General features: G+C 36.5%; 1 protein-coding gene across 1 annotated transcript in view; it reads right to left on the reverse strand.

The window, feature by feature from the left end:
* The window catches only part of ANO3 (anoctamin 3), a gene marked incomplete at both ends in the record, with an annotated part of 386431 nt that overhangs the window by 251487 nt on the left and 110951 nt on the right, over positions 1–23993 (reverse strand). Inside the window, 2 exon segments of the mRNA XM_079709019.1 lie at positions 23493–23511; positions 23513–23568. Coding sequence (XP_079565145.1) covers positions 23493–23511; positions 23513–23568 — 75 coding nt within the window.

The following is a 23993-nucleotide window of genomic DNA, read 5'->3' on the forward strand; positions in this document are numbered from 1 at the left end:
AAATTCTCATGATGAGAAATAATTATTTTATGTATTTTTCAGTGAGGGGGGCATGATTAATACATGTAGTATGAGCTTGACTATATTTTTCAAAACAGTAAAAAAAAAAAAAAGACTGGAAAGAAACATACCAAAATGTCCAGAATAATTAATTCTGGGATTAAGCTGGGATTAGGGTAGATTTTTTTAATACCTCCATGTATGTTTGTCATGTTCATGCTTGCTACAAAGTATATAATATTGATTAAATACACATATCTTTAAAATCCCTCCATATCTATCTTTCTACAACTCCAAGTTTTCTTTCTTTTTCGATCTTGGAACCTAACTTTTTTTTCCTTGTTGAGGTTTCTGCTGCATTTGCCCTCCCACAGCTGGCCACCTGACTCCTGTCCTCTTTAAGTAATTAATTTATCAGGCCCCATGCTAACCATTGCCTCCTAGAGAGGTAAGGGACTCTGTTCTTTACATAATTGAGAGGGGGTTTTATTCTTTTGCATTCTGAAACATGACTGCTCATCTCAGCCAACTGTGTGTTTCCTCATACTGTGCTCTATCACAGGAAAACAGAGAGTTTCGTTGTTACCTCTTTGGGTCTTGAATAACTCACTTAACTGAAATTGAAATTTCCAATTCTGCTTCTCATTGCCTAAATGCAAACAGAAATAGAGATAGAAATTCTCTTTGAGGTTATTCCCTTTCTAGAACCCAGTTATTTAAGGTATTAATGAGCAAAAGGAAATAGCCAAGTCACGTCAGTATGGGTTTATCTGCAAAGAGTAACAAACAGAGAAGGCGAGATATCCTTGGAAGACACAATTAGTGGAAGATTATGGTCTCCTTGAGAGCAGACTGAGTGTAGAGCATCTGTTTCTTCAGAGATCAGTGTATTTCCTGTCACACATGCTTAATAAATGCTTATTAATGAGGAAGTAAAGAAAGCAATGAATTTTAAAATGTAAAGTGACTTCAAGAAAAAAAAATGCTTGTTTAGTGCACTGAGCAGTTGTCTTCTTTTTTAGCTTTCTTAAGCCTAGGGAAATTATTTTAGAATAGTTTATATATAATATATATATATATATATATATATATATAATATATAAACTATATTAAAAAACTGTACTTTTTTGGTTCTACTTGCTCTCCATACTCTATTAAAGGCACAAAAAAGCTCTTCAAAAAAACCATATGCTGTGATAAATGGAAGCGTGGGGTACAATTGTTTTCCCAAAAGCCAGTGGTTCCTGGCCACATGTGACTATATAACAGAATTTATCAGATTAGTCCTGCTCAAATCCAGACTATATGTTCAGAGAAGCATTCAGGAGTAACATTCTTGATAGATACATGTAACTAAAAGAAAGCAAAGGAGGAAAATCAGCAACCTCCACCTTCTCTGAATCCAGCTTGATAAGGTCTTATCACAAGTATTTTCAAGAGAGAAGAACAAAAAATGATTTGCTTAAAAAGACAACATCAAGAGAAGGCAGATATGTGGGACAAAGGAGGTGATGATGGATTAAACCACAGTTTATATTGTATGTCCCTGCTGAAAAACTTACAATTACCTCTTCAAGCTGCCTATAGAAACATGTCCATGTTCACTGCTCTACCACTCAAGGAGTTCCATGATCTGCTCTGACCACTTTCCAGACTTGTTTCTAAGGCTTTCCTTTATAAACTCTTGGATTTCTTCCTCATAGGCCTCTCTGCTTTTACTGGAATGTTCATCCTAAAATTCCTATCTGACTCATAAGATTTTTCAACCCCTACCCATTCTTCAAGGCCCCAGAACAATGCCATTTTCAGGATGAAGACTTCCTTTATCCATATCCACCTACTATAAAGCCAGTTAGACGTGAATTTAACCTCTTCTAGTTCCTGTAGAATATGATTAACATCATTTCATGGCATTTTTGCCATGCTTCTACCATGCATTATATATATTAGCTTTTGAAAGTAGGCACATACTTTTCTTCTAGTTCAGAAGAAATACTTCAGGGAAGACTCTGTATTGACTCACTTTTTTTTATTTCTCACATTGCCTAAAAGATAGTCTGGCACATAAAAGCTGATCAAATACACATTTGCCAAATAAATGGTTTTCTCTGATACTCAACTGTTGTATATTTGTCAGAAGAGTCTAATGACAAGATATTCAAGTATAAGTCCTTACCTTTCAAGATTTGAATGTGAGACTATGGATTTGCCTTCCTTTGTAATTTTATTTACTCCAGGCAGATAATTTCATAAAGACTGCTTTTGTTGTGCTGTGTTGAAAACTTAAGATTGTAATAATTATTGATTTATTTTCTATTTCTGCTAATCTTTGTAAGTTCTTAAGCTGATACTCCGGTCATATTGACTACTCTACTACATTTTGGTGAATTTCCATGCTTTTGAACACAGCTGATACTCAGCTGGTATTCTGGGTGTGGTGGTACTGATTCTGGGTGTGGCTACAATCTCTTCTAATAGCTTGATGCCTCTGCCTGACTTGTGTAGGCCTGTCCTATTGTTGGTTGTTGGGTGTTTGCCAGGAGGAATGTGGAAATGGAGGTAGAATTTGTAATTACCAATTTACTTTTCAAAGATAATATATGCTTGACTCCTGGGAAGCTGGGGTGACTGATTGTGAAAAAACTGTGGTCTCTATTTGAACATTACCAGTCCTGCTGAGCAAGGAATATGTCTGCCGCCTTGTCATTTCTCCAAAGATATTAACAATGTAATCTAAGAAATCCTTTAAAACTATAGTGTACGTGAATATTTATTTACTGGAAAAGTGTTCCTGGTACATTTTTTATTAATGAAAGCAGACTGCAAAATAATATTTCAGTGTGAGATAAGCTTTTGCAAAAACATATGTATGCATAGATACATCTATAATGGTGAAACTCAAAATACAGCTAAGTCTACATGGAGGAGATATGAATGAATCGAAGGTTTTTTCATTTTACTTACTGATATTTTAACTTTATTCTCCATTTATTCCTAGAGTGACCTTATGTTCTGGGTTGCCTTTTGCCATAATGTAGTTATTAATAGCCTCAAACTTTAAAAAAAGTGTCCTGTCTTGGACAGTAAGTTATGCAGTCACTTTAACCATCAAATATGTATTACTTATGTTAGAAAAATAAATAAAAAATGAAATACAAAATGATAACAAGTATTTTTAAATAACCTGGATATAAAAAATCATTACGCCATTTGAATCCAATAATAGTACAGATTTGGAGTTGAAAAAAAATCTCCAATTAGCCATGGAGGCCCCCTTTTTAACCTAGCAGAAAAATGTGCAAGGAGGGCATTGCTTCGGGAGTCTAGAGCCTACACACTTACCCTGGTGTATAAGTTGGCATGCTAACAGTGTGAAAATTGCTTTGCCTTCTTGGCCCAAGGTAGCTCATCTATAATAAGACTGATGGATTAGGTACTCCCTAAGGTCTGTTCTGCTCCTCATATTCCAGGATTCTTGTCTGCTGGAAGAGAATTTCATGTGTTATAACTTCAGAAATATAATCCATATGGTTGGCCTTCTTTCCCCTCTGAAGGAAAATAGTGGAAATAGTACAGAAAATCTTCACTGTTGTAAATCTACAAATAGAAGCTTTGTGCAACTTCAACTTGAGTGAGATCTGAAATTGAACATTGTAATGTAATGAAGAGACACAGAGTTTGCCAAAACAAAAGTTATAGGATGAAAAAATTATTGAGTTAATTATTTAACTAATGAGACACCACTGAATTTACTTTAAAAATGAACATTGGTTACTTGAAACCATTTATGAATCAATAATCAATGTGTCAATTATAGCCTTTGTATTCATTAAATCTAAAGAAAATATTTTAGCATCACTGAATAGATTACATTATATCACCTTGAAAATATTCAGTAAATCATATTTCATATCAAATAAAGGTCTTCTTCCTCCCTTCCTGTAATTTCTACAAGTAATAGGAGAAAACTACATATTTTCTTTTCAGTACATTTAACAAATATATACTGGAATCTATGTGCCAAATTCAGTAGGGATATATAATTAGTCTTTGCAAGTTTTATAGGGGAAGAAATAGTACATCTTTGTAATTACTTTAAGAATAGATAGAAAATGGTTGTATAAACCTTAGATGTTTGAAGTTTCAAGTCTTCCAAGTTTGTGGTGTTTTATCGTAAAACAATGGTTGAACATTTGGAAAAAATTATAATGCTACATTTTACACAATAAAAACAAAAATTTGCATATGGTTCCTTTAGGGAAAGTTTGCTTGTTAATGCTAGTAACTGTATTTTCCAATCCCCAAATTAGTTTTATCACTAAGAATTGCTAAAATATTGAGCAAGGAAAACAGAAAATAGACTGCCATCAGACTTTCTAATCAGCAATACTGGAAGCTAGAATTGTTTCTTCAGACTGATGGTGAAATGACTTCATACCAAAATCACATATCTAGGCAGGATATAATTTATTCTTAAGTATAGGAAGACACTTAAGGATTTGCAGTAATTTGAGGGATACATAACTTACATAATTTCTTTGGTTAAACACTTAAGGAAAGATGCTACTACAAAAAAAAAAAGATGAATCAGAAGAGATACCTCAAGATAAAAGAAGAATAAAATATAGTAGTATCATGTTTATATATACTTATCTAATTGTATTCAAGTGATTAATAATACAATTTCCAGGGATACTTAATATAAGAGCAATTAAGATATATTTAAAAGAAAGGAAATACTATAAAATAAATTCTAGTTAGTTATCACTTCTTTCAACAAGTCCAGGTAGTTGGGAGTGGGGGAAGTAAAAATGTTACAGAAGTCTAATGAGGGAAGGGAGCATGAGAAAGGAAGAGTGAAAAGTGAAAACAATCTTAAGACCTTCTTTTGTTGAGGAGGGGATAAAACAAGAGGCAAAGAGAAGCATGTATCTTAATAGGCAAAATAATTTGGGTTAAAGCATCTGATTATAAGAACAAGGAGAATGAAAGTAGTATTTAATGAATGGATAAAGAACAGTAAATTGTTCAAGAAGAAAACAAATGAAATGTATTGTAGCCTGATCAATCCAGGAAAAATAAGGAAAAGGAAAATATGCACTCAACAATGGACATAAATAATAGATTCAAAGCAAAATGAAATGATTAAAATCAAGTATATCAGCCAATATTCGAAATATAAACAAACTCATTTTTCCCATTAAAAAACAGATGTATGGGGCTTCCCTGGTGGTGCAGTGGTTGAGAGTCCGCCTGCCGATGCAGGGAACACGGGTTCGTACCCCGGTCTGGGAGGATCCTGCATGCCGCAGAGCAGCTGGGCCCATGAGCCATGGCCACTGAGCCTGCGCGTCCAGAGCCTGTGCTCCACAATGGGAGAGACCACAGCAGTGAGAGGCCCACGTACCTCAAAAAACAAAACAAAACAAATCAACCCCCCCCCCCAAAACAGATGTATTGACCATCTTGAGTTGCAGTGTCAGGGGCAGCACTTCCGCAAATGGTGAAGCCCACCGAGCTGAGGTGTCAGTGCAGCCATTTCTCACTAGGCATTCTGATCTGAAGTGCCAGGTGAGAGGTCTCCGCAGAAAGCACCCTGTGTACAAGTGAAACTAGACAAAGCAAAAAGAAAAAGAAAAAGAAAAAAGCAAGCTTCAAACCCTCTGAAAAAAGTGCCTCTGCATCACTAGTTCTTGTGGAGGTTGGCGTCTTTGGTGGAGTCTCCTATTGCAGGGGGACCTTCAAGATGGCAGAGGAGTAAGATGTAGAGATCACCTTTTTCCCCACAAATACATAAAAAATGCATCTACATGTGGAAAAACTCCAACAGAACACCTACTGAAACCTGGCAGAAGATCTCAGACTTCTCAAAAGGCAAGAAAATCCCCACGTACCTGGCCTTGTGGCCGACAGGGTCTTTGTGCTGCAGCCTGGTGTCAGGCCTGAGCCTCCAGGGTGGGAGAGCTGAACGAAGGACATTGGACAACGAGAGACCTCCCGGCCCCAAGTAATATCAACCAGTGAGAGCTCTGCCAGAGATCTTTGTCTCAATGCTAAGATCCAGCTCCACCCAAGGGCCAGCAAGCTCCAGTGCTGGATGCCCCATGCCAAACAACTAGCAAGACAGGAACACAAACACACCCATTAGCAGAGAGGCTGCCTAAAATCATACTAAGTTCACAGACATCCCAAAACACACCACCAGACACAGACCTGCCCACCAGAAAGACAGGATCCAGCCCCACCCACCAGAACACAGGACCAATCCCCTCCACCAGGAAGCCTACACAGGCCACTGAGCCAACCTCTCCTACTGGGGGCAGACACGAAAAACCACAGGAACTAGAAACCTGCAACCTGTGAAAAGGAGACCCCAAACACAGTAAGTTAAACAAAATGAGAAGACAAAGAAATATGCAGCAAAGGAAGGAGCAAGGTAAAACCTCACCAGACCAAAGAAATGAAGAGGAAATAGGCAGTCTACCTGAAAAAGAATTCAGAGTAATGATAGTAAAGATGATCCAAAATCTTGGAAACAGAATGGAGAAAACACAAGAAACATTTAACAAGCACCTAGAAGAACTAAAGAGCAAACAAACAATGATGAACAACACAATAAATGAACTTAAAAATTCTCTAGAAGGAATCAGTAGCAGAATAACTGAGGCAGAAGAACGGATAAGTGACCTGGAAGATAAAATAATGGAAATAACTACCACAGAGCACAATAAAGAAAAAAGAATGAAAAGAATTGAGGACAGTCTCAGAGACGTCTGGGACAATATTAAACACACCAACATTCGAATTATAGGGGTCCCAGAAGAAGAAGAGGAAAAAGAAAGAGTCTGAGAAAATATCTGAAGAGATTATAGTTGAAAACTTCCTTAACATGAGAAAGGAAATAGTCAATCAAGTCCAGGAAGCGCAGAGTCCCATACAGGATAAATCCAAGGAGAAACACACCAAGTCACATATTAATCAAACTATCAAAAATTAAATACAGGGCTTCCCTGGTGGCGCAGTGGTTGAGAGTCTGCCTGCCGATGCAGGGGACACGGGTTCATGCCCTAGTCCGGGAAGATCCCACATGCCACAGAGTGGCTGGGCCCATGAGCCATGGCCGCTGAGCCTGTGCATCTGGAGCCTGTGCTCTGCAATGGGAGAGGCCACAACAGTTAGAGGCCCATGCACTGCAAAAAAACCCCCAAAAAACAAAAAATTAAATACAAAGAAAAAATATTAAAAGCAGCAAGGGAAAAGCAACAAACATACAAGGGAATCCCCATAAGGTTAACAGCTGATCTTTCAGCAGAAACTCTGCAAGCCAGAAGAGAGTGGCAGGACATATTTAAAGTGATGAAAGGGAAAAACCTACAACCAAGATTACTCTACCCAGAAAGAATCTCATTCAGATTCGTTGGAGAAATTAAAACCTTTACAGACCAGCAAAAGTTAAGAGAATTCAGCACCACCAAACCAGCTTTACAACAAATGCTAAAGGAACTTCTCTAGGCAGGAAACACAAGAGAAGGAAAAGGCCTACAAAATCAAACCCAAAACAATTAAGAAAATGGTAATAGGAACATACATACTGCTAATTACCTTAAATGTAAATGCATTAAATGCTCCAACCAAAAGACATAGACTATAGACTGGCTGAATGGATGTAAAAACGAGACCCATATATATGCTGTCTACAAGAGACCCACTTCAGACCCAGGGACACATACAGACTGAAAGTGAGGGGATGGAAAAAGATATTCCATGCAAATGGAAATCCAAAGAAAGCTGTAGTGGCAATACTTGTACCAGACAAAATAGACTTTAAAATAAATATTATTACAAGAGACAAAGAAGGACACTACATAATGATCAAGGGATCAAACCAAGAAGAAAATATAACAATTGTAAATATTTATGCACCCAACATAGAAGCACCTCAATACATAAGGCAAATACTAACAGCCCTAAAAGGGGAAATCAACAGTAACACAATCATAGTAGGGGATGTTAACACCCCACTTTCACCAGTGGACAGATCATCCAAAGTGAAAATAAATAAGGAAACACAAGCTTTAAATGATACCTTAAACAAGATGGAATTAACTGATATTTATAGGGCATTACATCCAAAAACAACAGAATACACTTTCTTCTCAGTGCTCATGGATCATTCTCCAGGATAGATCTATCTTGGGTCACAAATCAAACCTTGGTAAATTTAAGAAAATTGAAATCACAACAAGTATCTTTTGCGAGCACAACGCTATGAGACTAGATATCAATTACGGAAAAAAATGTAAAAAACACAAACACATGGAGGCTAAACAATATGCTACTAAATAACCAAGAGATCACTGAAGAAATCAAAGAGGAAATCAGAATTACCTAGAAACAAATGACAATGAAAACACGACGACCCAAAACCTATGGGATGTAGCAAAAGCAGTTCTAAGAGGGAAGTTTATAGCAATACAATCCTACTTCAAGAAACAAGAAAAATCTCAAATAAACAACCTAACCTTACACCTAAAGCAATTAGAGGAAGAAGAACCAAAAGAAACCAAAATTAGCAGGAGGAAAGAAATCATAAAGATCAGAAGAGAAAAAAAGGAAAAATAAATGAAGGAAACCATAGCAAAGATCACTAAAACTAAAAGCTGGTTCTTTGAGAAGATAAACAAAATTGACAATTAGCCAGACTTATCCAGAAAAAATGGGAGAAGACTCAAATCAACAGAATTAGAAATGATAAAAGAAGAAGTAACAACTGAAACTGCAGAAATACAAAGGTTCCTGAGAGATCACTACAAGCAACTATATGCCAGTAAAATGGACAACCTGGAAGAAATGGACAAATTCTTAGAAAAGCACAACCTTCCGAAACTGAACCAGGATGAAATAGAAAATATAAACAGACCAATCACAAGCACTGAAATTGAAAATGTGATTACAGCTTCAAACAAACAAAAGCCCAGGACCAGATGGCTTCACAGGTGAATTCGATCAAACATTTAGAGTAGAGCTAACACCTATCCTTCTCAAAATCTTCCAAAATATAGCAGAAGGAGGTACACTCCCAAATCATTCTATGAGGCCACCATCACCCTGATAACAAAACCAGACAAAGATGTCACAAAAAACGAAAACTACAGGCCAATATCACTGATGAACATCAATGCAAAAATCCTCAACAAAATATTAGCAAACAGAATCCAACAGCACATTAAAAGGATCATACACCACGATCAAATGGGGTTTACCCCAGGAATGCAAGGATTCTTCAATATATGCAAATCAATCAATGTTATACACCATGCTAATAAACTGAAGGAAAAAAAACATATGATTATCTGAATAGATGCAGAAAAAGCTTTTGACAGAATTCAACACCCATTTATAATAAAAACTCTCCAAAAAGTAGGCATAGAGGGAACCTACCTCAACATAATAAAGGCCACATATGACAAACCCACAGCCAACATTGTTCTCAATGGTGAAAAACTGAAAGCATTTCTTCTAAGATCAGGAACAAGACAAGGTTGCCCACTCTCACCACTATTAGTCAACATAGTTTCTGATGTTTTAGCTACAGCAATCAGAGAAGAAAAGGAAATAAAAGGAATCAAAATTGGAAAAGAAGAAGTAAAACTGTCATTGTTTGCAGATGACATGATACTATACACAGAGAATCCTAAAGATGTTACCAGAAAACTACTAGGGCTAATCAATGAATCTGGTAAAGTAGCAGAATACAAAATTAATGCACAGAAATCTCTGGCATTCCTATACACTAATGATGAAAAATCTGAAAGAGAAATTAAGGAAACACTCCCATTTACCACTGCAACAAAAAGAATAAAATACCTTGGAATAAGCCTCCCTAAGGAGACAAAAGACCTGTATGCAGAAAAGTATAAGACACTGATGAAAGAAATTAAAGACAATACAAAATAACAGAGAGATATACCATGTTCTTGGATTGGAAGAATCAACGTTGTGAAAATGACTATATTATCCAAAGCAATCTACAGATTCAGTGCAATCCCTATCAAACTACCAGTGGCATTTTTCACAGAACTAGAACAAAAACTTTCACAATTTGCATGGAAACACAAAAAACCCCAAATAGCCAAAGAAATCTTGAGAAAGAAAAACAGAGCTGGAGGAATCAGGCTCGCTGACTTCTTACTATACTACAAAGCTACAGTTATCAAGACAGTATGGTAATGGCACAAAAACAGAAATACAGATCAATGGAACAGGACAGAAAGCCCAGAGATAAACCCAACCAAATATGGTCACCTTATATTTGACAAAAGAGGCAAGAATATACCATGGAGAAAAGACAGCCTCTTCAATAATTGGTGCTGTGAAAACTGGATAGCTACATGTAAAAGAATGAAATTAGGACAATTCCTAACACCATTCACAAAAACAAACTCAAAATGGATTAAAGACGTAAATGTAAGGCCAGACACTATAAAAGTCTTAGAGGAAAACATAGGCCGAACACTCGGTGACGTAAATCACAGCAAGGTCCTTTTTGACCCACCTCCTACAGAAATGGAAATAAAAGCAAAAATTTAAAAATGGGACCTAATGAAACTTAAAAGTTTTTGCACAGCAAAGTAAACCACAAACAAGATGAAAAGACAACCCTCAGAATGGGAGAAAATATTTGCAAATGAAGCAACTGACAAAGGGTTAATCTCCAAAATATACAAGCAGCTCATGCAGCTCAATATCAAAAAAAAAAAAAAAACAACCCAATCCAAAAATGGGCAGAAGATCTAAATAGACATTTCTCCAAAGAAGATATACAGATTGCCAACAAACACATGAAAGGATGCTCAACATCAACTAATCATTAGAGAAATGCAAATCAAAACTACAATGAGATATCATCTCACACCAGTCAGAATGGCCATCATCAAAATATCTAGAAACAATAAATGCTGGAGAGGGTGTGGAGAAAAGAGAACCTTCTTGCACTGTTGGTGGGAATGTAAATGGATAAAGCCACTATGGAGAACAGTATGGAGGTTACCCAAAAAAACAAAAATAGAACTACCATATGACCCAGCAATACCACTACTGGGCATATACCCTGGGAAAACCATAATTCAAAAAGAGACATGTACCACAATGTTCATTGTAGCACCATTTACGATAGCCAGGACATGGAAGCAACCTAAGTGTCCACTGACAGATGAATGGATAAAGAAGATGTGGTACATATATACAATGGAATATTACTCAGCCATAAAAAGAAATGAAATTGAGTTATTTGTAGTGAGCTGAATGGACCTAGAGTCTGTCATACAGAGTGAAGTAAGTCAGAAAGAGATAAACAAATATCATATGCTAACACACATATATGGAATCTAAAAAAAAAATGATTCTGAAGAACCTAGGGGCAGGACAGGAATAAAGATGCAGACGCAGAGAATGGACTTGAAGACACAGGGAGGGGGAAGGGTAAGCTGGGACAAAGTGAGAGAGTGGCATGGACATATATACACTACCAAATGTAAAATAGATAGCTAGTGGGAAGCAGCTGCATAGCACAGGAAGATCAGCTCAGTGCTTTTTGACCACCCAGAGGGGTGGGATAGGGAGGGCAGGAGGGAGACACAAGAGGGAGGGGATATGGTGATATACGTATACATATAGCTGATTCACTTTTATACAGCAGAAACTAACACAACATTTTAAAGCAATTATACTCCAATAAAGATGTTAAGAAAAAAAGAAAAAGAAAGGTGTATTGGATTAAAGGCAAGATATGCACTTTCTAAGAAATAAAAATATTTAAGGCAAAGTAATAAAGAGATGGTCAAAGTGATTCCAGGTAAATGCTAATAAAAAAGTAAGCAAATCTAGCATATTCATATCAGTTAAGACGGAATTTCACATTACAATGACTAAAGTGTCAAAGGCATATAATGTAAAGATAAAGGTATAATTTATAAATAAAACATAAGTCATATATTTTTTGTACCAATCTGTACAGCTTTTTTTGGTTTCTTTAATATATATACTTTTTGTTTTTTAATATTCATGTTTATTTTAACTTTTTGTTTTATATTGGAATATAGTTGATTAACAATATTGTGGTAGTTTCAGGTGTACAGCAAAGTGGTCCAGTTATACATATACATGTATCTCTTCTTTTTTAAGTTATTTTCTCATTTAGATTGTATAGCTTTTAATACAAAATGAAAACTATTAGAAAATCAAGAAATTAATAAATTTGCAAATGTAATGGAAGAGGCTGGATACTGCTCTAAAAATTTAAACAATATAGTAGACCGAAGTAAACAAAGAGCCATCTAGATGACTTACTACAATCAATGAACATTTCATTTAACAGAATTTTGTAAGAACGTGCATTATCTTTGTATTTTGGAACAAACTGTCACATCACCTTTTTTTGTCAACCTCACTAAGCTACAACTATGTTTTCCGAAATTGCCTTCCCTGTGTGGTTCCAGCTTAAAGCTAATCAAGAGAGAAATTTGTGCATGGCTAGGAAAGCTGAAGTGAAGCAGCAGCCACTGAACTCTGAAGGTCATTGTGTTTACAAGCAATGAGAGAATGACACTGAGGTGCACACAGGTTCTAGCTAACCCCTGTTCTTCCTGGCACCGTAGCCAGCTTTTTTTTTCCTGTAGAGAAGCCATGCCACCAGCAGGTGCAGAGGCAATAGCTTTTCCATGGGCTGCTCCACCAGTGCTCCATCACGGTCCCATTCCAAAATGCCTAATTGTCTGCCATAAGAGTGATACAGAAGGGCTGATTAGCAGCTTTTATCCGATCCTCCAACATCCCTTTTTGGACCATTTTTATCAAAATCTCTTATAGTTAGGTAAATTTCAATTTCTAAAATAAATCCCTATTCTATAATACTTAAAATATTTCTCATTCTGCTTCCCTGATTAAACCCTGATTGATAAATTTAAAAGAGAGAGAAAGAGAGAGAGAGGGAGGGAAGAAAAAAAAGACACAACAGAAAAAAATAAAAGAAAAATGTAGAGTATTTATAGACCACATTCTCAGATCATAATCTAAAAACATCATAAATAAAGTGGGAAAACTATTTTCTCTGGCAGTCAGGGAAGTATGAGTTAAAATAACTAGGTATATTTTTAAGCCCTTCACATTAGTAACAACGGAAAGGAGCCATGATACCTATTTTTATAGGGGATGTTGGGGAAAGCATTCTTTCATACATTGCTTTGGAACTGTGATATATGAGAGCCTATTTTAACCAATAATCCCCCTCCTCGAAGTCTATCCCATACAAACATAGCAGCCATAAATAATGACCTGTATGTCAGGGTCTTTATTGCATCATTGATCTTGGTAGAAAAAACACTGGAAACAAAACTCAGACGCAGCAATATGGTAAATTATGATTTATCCTACCATGAAGTCTATCTGATTATTTGAACAGGGTTAAAGTATATACAAAGCTACATACTAGTTTGTTAACATGGGTGTGGGTGGATTAACACAGCTGGATAGAAGAAGAAAGGGAGAGAAGGAAGCCAAAAAAGGGAAAAAAGAAAAATGACTATACATTCTAAAGCGTGTGTATAACTATACATTTGAATACACATTTATGCATTTATGTAAAGTTATGTGTATGTATGGCTAAAACAAAATTAAACATTAAAAAAATCTTATAATCTGGCCCAACTTAATTTATCCACCAGATTTCTCTTGATTCACCAGCACACATTCTCAGTTTGGGGTCAGAATATATTCCTTGATCTGCCTCACAAAAACAACCAAAAATACTCTTTGTTTTCTCTTGTGGGAATGTTCTCCACCCGCTGTTCATCACCCAAGTTCTCCAAGGCGTAGTTGATATGCCACCTCTTCCCTGAATATACCAGCCCACACAGAGTCTCTTCTGAACTTCTTTATCCTTACTAAATAATTCAGCACTTAATTATATAGAATCATGAGTTGTTCTCTGATTCTTTTATGCCAGTTAGTCTTGCCTCCCCAATTATTAGTCCTATTCTATGAGTCTATTTCCCTTAACAGATGCATCACCAAATTGTACATTTAGTGTAGTGATTGTCATGTATAGTATAATGATTAGTCTTGGGTTTCTAAATAGGGAGACAGTTAGGAAAGTATGCAGCCTTGACCTCAAAAGATCTTAGTTAGATTTCTGTGCTCTGTTACTTCCTAAGAGATGTGCCTGAGTACATTTTCTCTTAGCCTTAGTTCCAGTATCTGTAAAATAGGTCTCTAAAGCTTAATGTAAAACTTTAACACAGCCTGGATTATGGAAAGAGTTCTGATTTTAGAGTCAGCTAACCTGGCTTTGAGTCTAGACACTGTAACAGTTTGATCTCATATAGTACCCAGCAAATATTTACTTGTCTCTCTGCATTCAAGTGATTTTGGTCTGTCAATAGCTATGACACGTGTGTTAACCAACACTAATGTCACCACATAATTTATTTACCTAATTGCATACTTCTGGGTATGAAAGGGGAACTATTAATTATTACACTGGGTGGGACAGCAGGTATAAACAGGGACTGTCCCTGGCAAACTAGAACCTATGGTGACCCCATCTAGAGCAAATATTTGAGCCATAGACACCTCATTCGTGAGCAGTAGGAGATAATTTTATTCTCTACTCACCCTTTTTGTTCTCAACCCCGCCCCTAGTAAAGAGGAGAGGTCTTTAGTCAAACAGAATAAAGTGACAGACTGGCATAACTCATCAGCTGCTTGATGAAGGGAAGTCGATATTAACAGGGCTACATTTTCTTTACATTGTCCCCTCACAAACTTCTGAAGGGTATAAAGCAGAGGTTTCAGGTTGATAGACAAAGAACAAATCTGGTCTTGGGGTCATTTTATTAGACTTACACAGTATTTTTTTTAAGGATTTGAAAGTATTGCCAATATTCTAAATTGAGATATTTAGATAAATACCCTCATTTGCAACTTCTCTTGAAAAATTGGAGACATGTTAAAACTGAAACTTCATTATCGCTTGTCAAGGGTCAAGTGGAACTGAACTGTCAGTGCCTCCTCTCTCATTCTCTCTCCAAGTCATCACACTTCTCTTGAAGTTGAGATTTAGTTTCATTCATCATTCCCTTTGTAATATTATAAACTGCCTGCCTAATTCACCCACAGGTCCTGCCAAGACCCTGAAATATTTTAGATGTTTTTTTGAGCTTTGTGTCAACCCCCTTCAAGCAGCTTGCAGCAAAGATTTTCAGAGCGGTGCTGGAAACAAGAAGGAGAACAGAGGCTTAGAAAAACTAAGGAGATTTTAAAAGGGAAAAAGGATAGAGACTAGAAAAAAAGAGTGGACTCTACCCAACTGAAGTGGATCTTTACGGACTGAGATAGGAAGTAACATATAAGGAGGTAGGAAATCATATATAATTACTAAATGTTTGTGAACTGATAGATCACATTGCTCACCATTCATGTGAATACCATAGGTGAGTGTGATCATCTACAGCTGTTTTTTTTAATAACATACTTACAGACCTGTCTAGAATTTATAAAAAGGACACAAAGATTACATGTAAATAAAAACAATAATATTTATTTAACTATAAAACTGTTGGGATCAAACCTAGTAATCAGTAAATGTGATTTTAAACTATAATAATTATAAAATGTTATATGGCTTGATGATGATGATGATGATGATGATGATGGTCTATATTTATAGAGCATGCTTTTTGGTTTGGGAGGTCATTGGAATACCCAGATAGAGTCTGTATTTCTTGCTTCTTCACTCATTTTATTCACTGACCACCTCTTGTTGAAAATGAAGAAAAAATCCAGTAGGTCATAATTAATATGACTTGGGTCAGTTTGTCACTTATTTGATTTACTCTCTGTACTCCCTGTTCCTTGCACACTGTACTCTCAAAAAGGGAAGAGCCAAAATCTCTGAGCACCAGATGGGTTTGCAGCAAGGGCCCTTGACAACCTAAGCTTTGGAAAGTAGAAACATGAATATACAGAAGACAAAGAAAGACAAAAAGAGAGAAGAGAAAGATGGCCAACTTGCCATTCTCCTTTATCATACTAAGGGACCACCTCACATCTCTGCATGGCACTCCTAAAAATCCACTTTTGGCAACAGGAATTTTGTGTGCTGCCCCACTTACAATATTCATAACATTAATACGTAAAATAACAACACGGGAGCTTGGTATGCTAAATGCTTATCCCAATCCTCACACTAGCCATATGAGACCAATACTATTATCTCAAATTTATAAATGAGGAAATTGAAAAACAAAGGGATTAAGTAAATACTCAAAATCATGCAGTGAGAGCAATGCATAACCTAGATTTAAACACAGATAATCTGACTCTAAAGCCCATGTAGTTGACTTCAATGCCATGTAGTTGTTTTTTACTTCAAACATTTATATATTTTTCTCATGCTGAATTTTTTATGTTGAGAAAAGAACCCTGGCAGTCATTCTCCCTTTCTCTCTCTTTCTTATATACCCTATTCTTATTATATTATGAAACTTTTTATGATAATATTTAATTTCATATAAAAACAAAAGTTTTTGTTTTAATGTATTCAGTAATTCTTCCAGTGCTCAGAAAACCCAAGTTTGTAAAATACGTATTAACACCTTCATTTTCTTAATAAAAAATATGAAACTCAAAGAAATTTAAGTTGCCAAAGTCACACTGCTATTATATGCCCCATTCTGACTCAATCTTGGTTCTTCTAATTTTGAATCTAATGTTCTTTTCAGTCTCTCTTCATGTGCTTTCTCACCTAGCTCAATGTCTGTTGCAAAAAGAACCACTACACTACTGTGATAAATGAGTGAGCACATGTCCTAATAAAAGAAGATCACTCCATTGCACATACTTTTGTACAGATCTTCTAGCTTCCTCTTCTTATTCACAGGATAGAATGGCTAGGTGCAAAGATTGGGCTTTTCTAGGCTGTCATTTAGGAACAAATCATAAGTAGGAACAACAACCTCTGGTTTGTAACAGTGAAAATTAAATTACATTCTCCCTCAAGGATTTGGAATTATTTTAAAACAGATTTTCCTAAGAAAATGGAAGAAAAGTATATTCCTTTGATATTTAAGCATCTACCATGTCCAGGAGAATAATAACTGTGTTAAAAGAAGAGAGAAACTTTGAATATATTAAGGGGGAAATCTGGACCAACATCCCAGAAGAATCATAGGAATTTCCCCATAGCTACTAATCTGGCTTTAATTAAGACTGGAAGACCAATAAAGCCTTAGTGTGGGAGGCAATTAGTGCTCTGCCTCACACTAGTGATGTGTACACACTAGTCATGGACTTGGCTAATGACTATCTTCAGAAAGACACATAGAGCAGAGACTGCTATCTGAGGAGCTCAAACTGATGCTACAGTTCACCCCAGGAAAATTAATAGAGTACTGCATAAACTTCTGTCAGTTCTACATATTAAAGACACATTACTGTGTAGTTCATTTCATCAGCAATGTTTTTGAGAAACTACCATTTATCAGGCACTGTTCTAGGCACTGAGGATAGTGATCAGAACAAAAAACTAAACAAAGCAAAACTTCCTTCTCTCATGTAGGGTACAATCTAATGGAAGAAGAAAAGTAATAATATAAAAACAACAAAAAATATAGTATATCAGATAAGTGCTGTGAAGAAAAATAAGTGCAGTGGAGTAGGGACAAGGCATTGAAACAAATGCAACATAAAATCTATCTACCTTGTTAGCAAATTTTAGGTATATAACACAGCTATAACATTATACCCTCGATCTTCACAACTTAATTATCTTGCATAACTGAAGTTTTGTAACCTTTGACCAACACTTTTGCATGTTCCCCTTCCCCCAACTCCTAGTAACCAACATTCTACTTACCATGGAAGAATGAATGAATGGATGAAAGACTGAATAGGGCAGGAGAGTAATTTTGGAGGTGATGGATATGTTTATGGCATTGATTGCAGAGATGGTTTCATAGGTGTATACTTATCTCCAAATTCATCACATTGTTAACATTAGGTAGAATTTTTATATGTAAATCATATCTCATTAAAGTAATTCAAAACAAAACAACACATAAAAAGCCAAATACAACAAAACTCGCCCCTCACCCCCAGGAGTAAACAAACTAGTAAATACTCTGACTTGACACTAAGAAATATACAAAAATAGGTATAATGTACAGCGGATTGTTTCCATTGGGCATCAGAGAGGAGGCAAGAGGTCCTCTTTCCTGACAGGCCTGGTTTGGGGCCACGTAGCCCTGGAGCAGGAAAGCCTTGGAAGCCTAAGCCTTGCTAACAAGGAGACAGGTTAGCCCCTGGATGTCAATTTCTTCATTTTAAATGGAAATTCTGTGATATAAAAACCCTACCTGAAACTTTCGTAGAGTAGGATAGAAAGGACATGCCGTTTAATACTAAGGCAGGAGATAGATGGGCTCCAGGCTATGCATTTACAACTAGCCTCCTGTTTACATTTCCTGAGGAAGGAGGCAGGTGGGCTCTAGACTAGGTATTTACAGCCAGCCTCCTGTTTGCACTTCGAGATGTAAATAACAACAGTAACAGTGTAAATAGCTGGACTTTTTTTCCTGTGGACACCTTAAGATAACAGTCACGGCAGGAACAGAAAGGGGATAAACCTTGTTTGAGTAAAAGATCAAGAGGTCATATATTTCCCATCCTTGGGACAAGGGAAACACTGCACATGTGCAGAAAGGCTCCTTGGGGGTCAAAAGGAGGGGGCACCACCCCATAATATGTGATGCTAAGGCCGTCCCATAGGCCTCTGGGCTGAAATCCATCTTGGAAAAAAGTTGCGCATGCACTTTGGGCAGGGTCCTAGGGCAGGTCAGATGTGGAAAAAGAAACCAGATAATTGGCCAAAGGTAAACAAAGACCCTGATGAACTGCCCTATATAAATGATTTAACTGCCTCTTTACTGCACTCCTCCTCATTGGGGAGGACACCCACACCCTTTCTCTCCAGGTGTGTATCTCTGCCTTGCTTCTGTCTTAAATAAACTGTTTCTCTGTGTGCTCTCCCACTTGTTGTGCTGTGCCTCTAATAATAAACTTTGCACCTGTTTTTACAGTTTTTGCCTCCTTGAAATATTCTTGCTTTCAAACAGAGGCAAGAGCCAAGGAAAATTTGCTTCTAGCCTCTAGCCTTTGCTGGTCTAGTAGCTAGGATTCCTGGTTTTCATTCAGGCTACCTAGGTTCAATTCCTGGGCAGGGAACTAAGATCTCGCTTCAAGCCACCACTCACTGCTGCTGCCTCTCCGAGATAAATACCACAGGTGAATCTAAATGTGAAAAGTGAAATTATTCACTTTTGGTAAAAATAAAAACATCTGTGGAATTGTGGAATTAAAAAAAATCAACTTAGAGTTACCTAGTAAGCTATCCTTATCCTCTTCCATAATTTATTCATCTACACACAGGATTTTGATGATTTATCATGTAAGAATTATTTCTCTTGGATATGTCTGAAGACAAACTAACAACTCGCCTTCCCAACAATACATCTAATTCTGATTTCCACAGTTGGTGGAAATTTTGTATGTTACTGATTTTTAGTATCACACTACTATCTGAATGTTCAAGAGCTCTTCAAAAGACAGACCTGGTTTCATGTCTTGGTTCAGGCCCCTATGAGGGCAGAAGTAGCTAGACCACAAACCTGTTACTTCACATGTCCAATCTTCATTTACCTAATCTGTAATCGATAGTAGTCTTGGTCTCATAGAGTTGCTGGGAGGAATCAATGATCCCACACAAAGGGCTTACATAATACTTGGTACACAGACTAACTCAATAAATACCAGTTCCTGCTAACATTCTTATTGCCATTAATGTTATATAAGAGCCTGTTTTTATTCATGTGAGTTTTCATTGATTCACTATTTCTTCTTGCTAATTTCCTTTCTGTGGGTATGTAGGAATTTCTGATAATTTCTTCTATATACTACTTAATATAAAAAAATAGAGGCAAAATAATGAGTGATGTTAAATAGCAAAGAAAGAAGACAACAGCAAACTTTATACCACAGAAAAGCTAGTCTACTGTTGCCAAGGGACATCCTCAGGTGGCTTTTACTTACAATGGTGAGAGACTGATTTTTAGTTGCGGTCTCAGATATGTGACTTTGACAGAAAGAAGCAGAAACTTTTTAAAGGTGGAGTCAGGGTAACAAAGTTCATAGGATATATTAATAACACAAATATGATGCTGGGCAAACTGGCTAACCACATGCAGAAGAGTGAAACTGAACTCTTATTTTATACTATTCAAAAGATTAACTCAAAATGTATTAAAGACTTAAATGTAAAACTTGTAAGCGTAAAACTATTAGAAGGAAACATAAGGAAAAAGCTCCTTAATACTGGTCTTGAAAACAGTTTTTTGAATATGATGAGAATTGCAAAAAATGAAAGCAATAAAAGCAAAAATATACAAGTGGGACTACATCAAACTAAACAGCATCTGCACAGAAAAACAATTAGCAAGATAAAATGGCAGCCTACGAATGGGAGAAAATAGTTGCAAATCACCTATGTGATAAGAAGTTAATGTTCGAAATATATAAGGAACTCACATAACTCAATAGCAAAAAAAAAAAATGGATAAAAGACTTGAATACATTTTTCCAAAGAAGTCATACAAATGGCCAAGAAGTACACAAAAAGATGCTTAACATCACTAATCATCAGGGTAATGCAAATAAAAACCACAATGAGGGCTTCCTTGCTGGTGCAGTGGTTGAGAGTCTGCCTGCCAATGCAGAGGACATGGGTTCGTGCCCTGGCCCGGGAAGATCCCTCATGCCGTGGAGCGGCTGGGCCCATGAACCATGGCCGCTGAGCCTGTGCTCTGCAACGGGAGAGGCCACAACAGTGAGAGGCCCACGTTCTGCAAAAACAAAACAAAACAAAACAAAAAAACTCCACAATGAGATATCACCTCACACCCAACAGAATGGCTATTATCAAAAAGACAAGAAATAACAAGTATTGATGAGGCTGTGGAGACTAGGAAACCGTGTGTATTGTTGGTGAAAATGTAAATTGGCAAAGCCACTATGGAAACAGTATGGAGGTTCCTCAAAAAATTAAAAATAGAACTACCATATGATCCAGCAATTCCACTTCTAGGTATATATTCAACAGAAATAAAAATAAGATATCAAAGAGATATCTGCACCCTTATGTTCACTGCAGCATTATTCATGATAGCCAAGACATGGAAATAACCTAAGTGTCCACCAATGGATGATTGGATACAGAAGACAGAATATGTGATATATTCCATTGTGTATATATATTCAACCATAAATACAAGGAAATCCTTCCTTTTGTGACACCATGAATGGATCTTGAGCGCATTATTCTAAGTGAAATGAGTCAGACAGAGAAAGACAAATACTGTATGTTCTCACTTATATGTGGAATGTAAAAAAGTCAAATTCCTAGAAACATGGAGTAGAATGGTGATTACTAGGGTATAGGGGAGGAGGAAATGGGGAGATGTTGGTCAAAGTCTACAAACTTCCAACAATAAGATGAATAAGTTCTGGGGATCTAATGTATAGCATGGTGACTATAATCATCAATACTGTATTATATACTTGAAAGTTGTTAAGAGAATAGATCTTAAAATTTATCAACACATAGACACACATACAATAATTTTGTGGGGAAATAGAGGTATCAATTAACCTCATTTTGATAATCATTTTACAATATACACGTGTGTTAAATCATAACATCCTACACATATGTCAATGATCTATCAGTAAACCTGGAATAAAATAATACCAATATGATACTAATAAAATTAATCTTATGTCATAGGAAACAGTACTGCTTTGAGGACTGGCAGTCATATCATATATCCAGCACATGCATTTCCCAAAACACACACATTCACACCACACACACTGGAAAATAAATTCTAGTCCAAAGATTTCTGTCAAGCCTAGAATCAAGGCAAGTGAGTTATATAACTTGAAAGGTTAATAGCACTAAGCTATGATATCTCAATGTACACATCTCAATTTGTTTTTGGGGTAAGGGGATCTCTTAGGCCAGAATAAATTCTTCTAAGCAAAGTTCTCTAAAAAGTATTGCCCATGTTTGTCTCTCTGTTTTATGTTTTCTTGTTTGAACTATCTACCTTCTGAGTGATCTATTCTCCATCTAACCCTGGTAATTTAATTGGTTAACTTAATTAACCAATAACCAAGCAACTGGTTAACCAATAGCTTGGTCTTTCTCTTTATGATTAAAAAGGAGCTGATCATTAAGTATATTTTGCATTTATCTGATTTCATTTATTATGTGTTGCTATATTGTTAACTTTTAACAGTTAAAGGTTTTTAGGGCAGTTTGCTGTCTTATATATGTAGATATGTGTGTGTATTCATATATATAAATTAAACCCTCACCATGTGAAATCTACATTAAATGTCTCACATTAAAAGATATAACTAAGTATATATTGCATTGTTTACACAGTGTTTTTTTGCTGATTAATTTACTAATACTTAGATTACCAAGTTATTTTATAATGTAAGTTCATTTCTTAAAAACAAGTGGTACAAAGGTTTTTATATGTAAGCTCTTGTATTAGACACTTATAAGTAAATGCTATTTCACTAGAAGGATATGTAACTGAGCAGGATCCTAAGGGGCCTTCCCAGAATAGACCCCTCCATGTCCTTTGCCCACCTCTTGTTTGTAGAAAAACTTCAGTCTCCTAGGCCTCCCTGAGTCACAAAATGGCTCAAAAATTAATGATTAGAAAAATGTGAACATGTAGTAACAAAGAAATAGCAATTGGGCCAGGAGAACTGGTATCAATTTAAACAATGGATCAGCCATACAGCAGAGTCACAGAATCTTTAGTTCCTCCCTGAAGGACACAGATAATAGCATCTGATGCACATTCCTGAGCTGTTTCACAGATACTAAAACCCCCACCAGATGGAAGAAATTAACTGCAAAATGACCATGAGCACATAGCTCCCAGACTGGCTGGAGCCTGAGGATTGATGATGCTAACCCCCCCTGGCACCACCCTGTTACCTCACCGTCAACCAATCAGAGAATTGTGCACATGCTGATCATGTACCCTGAGACTCTCTCGCTCACCATGCCTTTAAAAACCCTTCCTTGAAACCCATCAGGGAGTTCGGGTCTTTTGAACATTAGCTGCCCATAGGCCTTGCATGGCACCTGCAATAAATGCTGCACTTTCCTTCACCAAAACCTGGTGTCAGTAGATTGGCTTTACTGGATAAAACTAAATAAAATACATAATAATTAATAATATGAATGTGATCCTGGAAATTTGTGTTAAATTTTCACACCCCACAAAGACTCTGGAGTTGCTCCTCCATTATACTGAAGAAAAAAGTTGGTGGGAGCACCTGAAACCAACCTCAAAACTCACCTTCATTGTATTTGCCTTTTGGCAACCCACACACTATTTTCAAGCCCACGATGAGAAGAGCAAAACTTTTGCAAGAGGGAACAAAGAACAAGAAAAAAATTGCTTAGAAACTCAATAGACCAGAAAGAGAGTAGAAAGTTATCATAAAAAAAAGAGCTTTTCATGTTGACTGCAGCTGCTGTAAAACTACTATCTGGTATAGGTCAAATTAGTTATGAAGAAGTGTGTAGGAAGACACAGCTTTCAGTAAATTGCATTAGAAACTAAGCAGGTGGGTAGATTCTATTCCCTGTTATGCAAGCTGATTGAGCTGTCATCTTTGAAAGAACTTAGAATGGCTATTTTTTCCAATTAACTTGCCCTGGGTAAGTAACACACCCTTCTAATATCCTGCCCACCCAACCTCAAAAGCTGCATCATTTTCTTTGCTCACTCCCTGCTCTTCTTATTATATATGCTTAATCACCAAAATTCCCTGAATATGACTTCTACTTCTTTGCC

The sequence above is a fragment of the Hyperoodon ampullatus genome (assembly GCF_949752795.1).
Source record: "Hyperoodon ampullatus genome assembly, chromosome: 7".
In the NCBI taxonomy this organism is placed as follows: Eukaryota; Metazoa; Chordata; class Mammalia; order Artiodactyla; family Ziphiidae; genus Hyperoodon; species Hyperoodon ampullatus.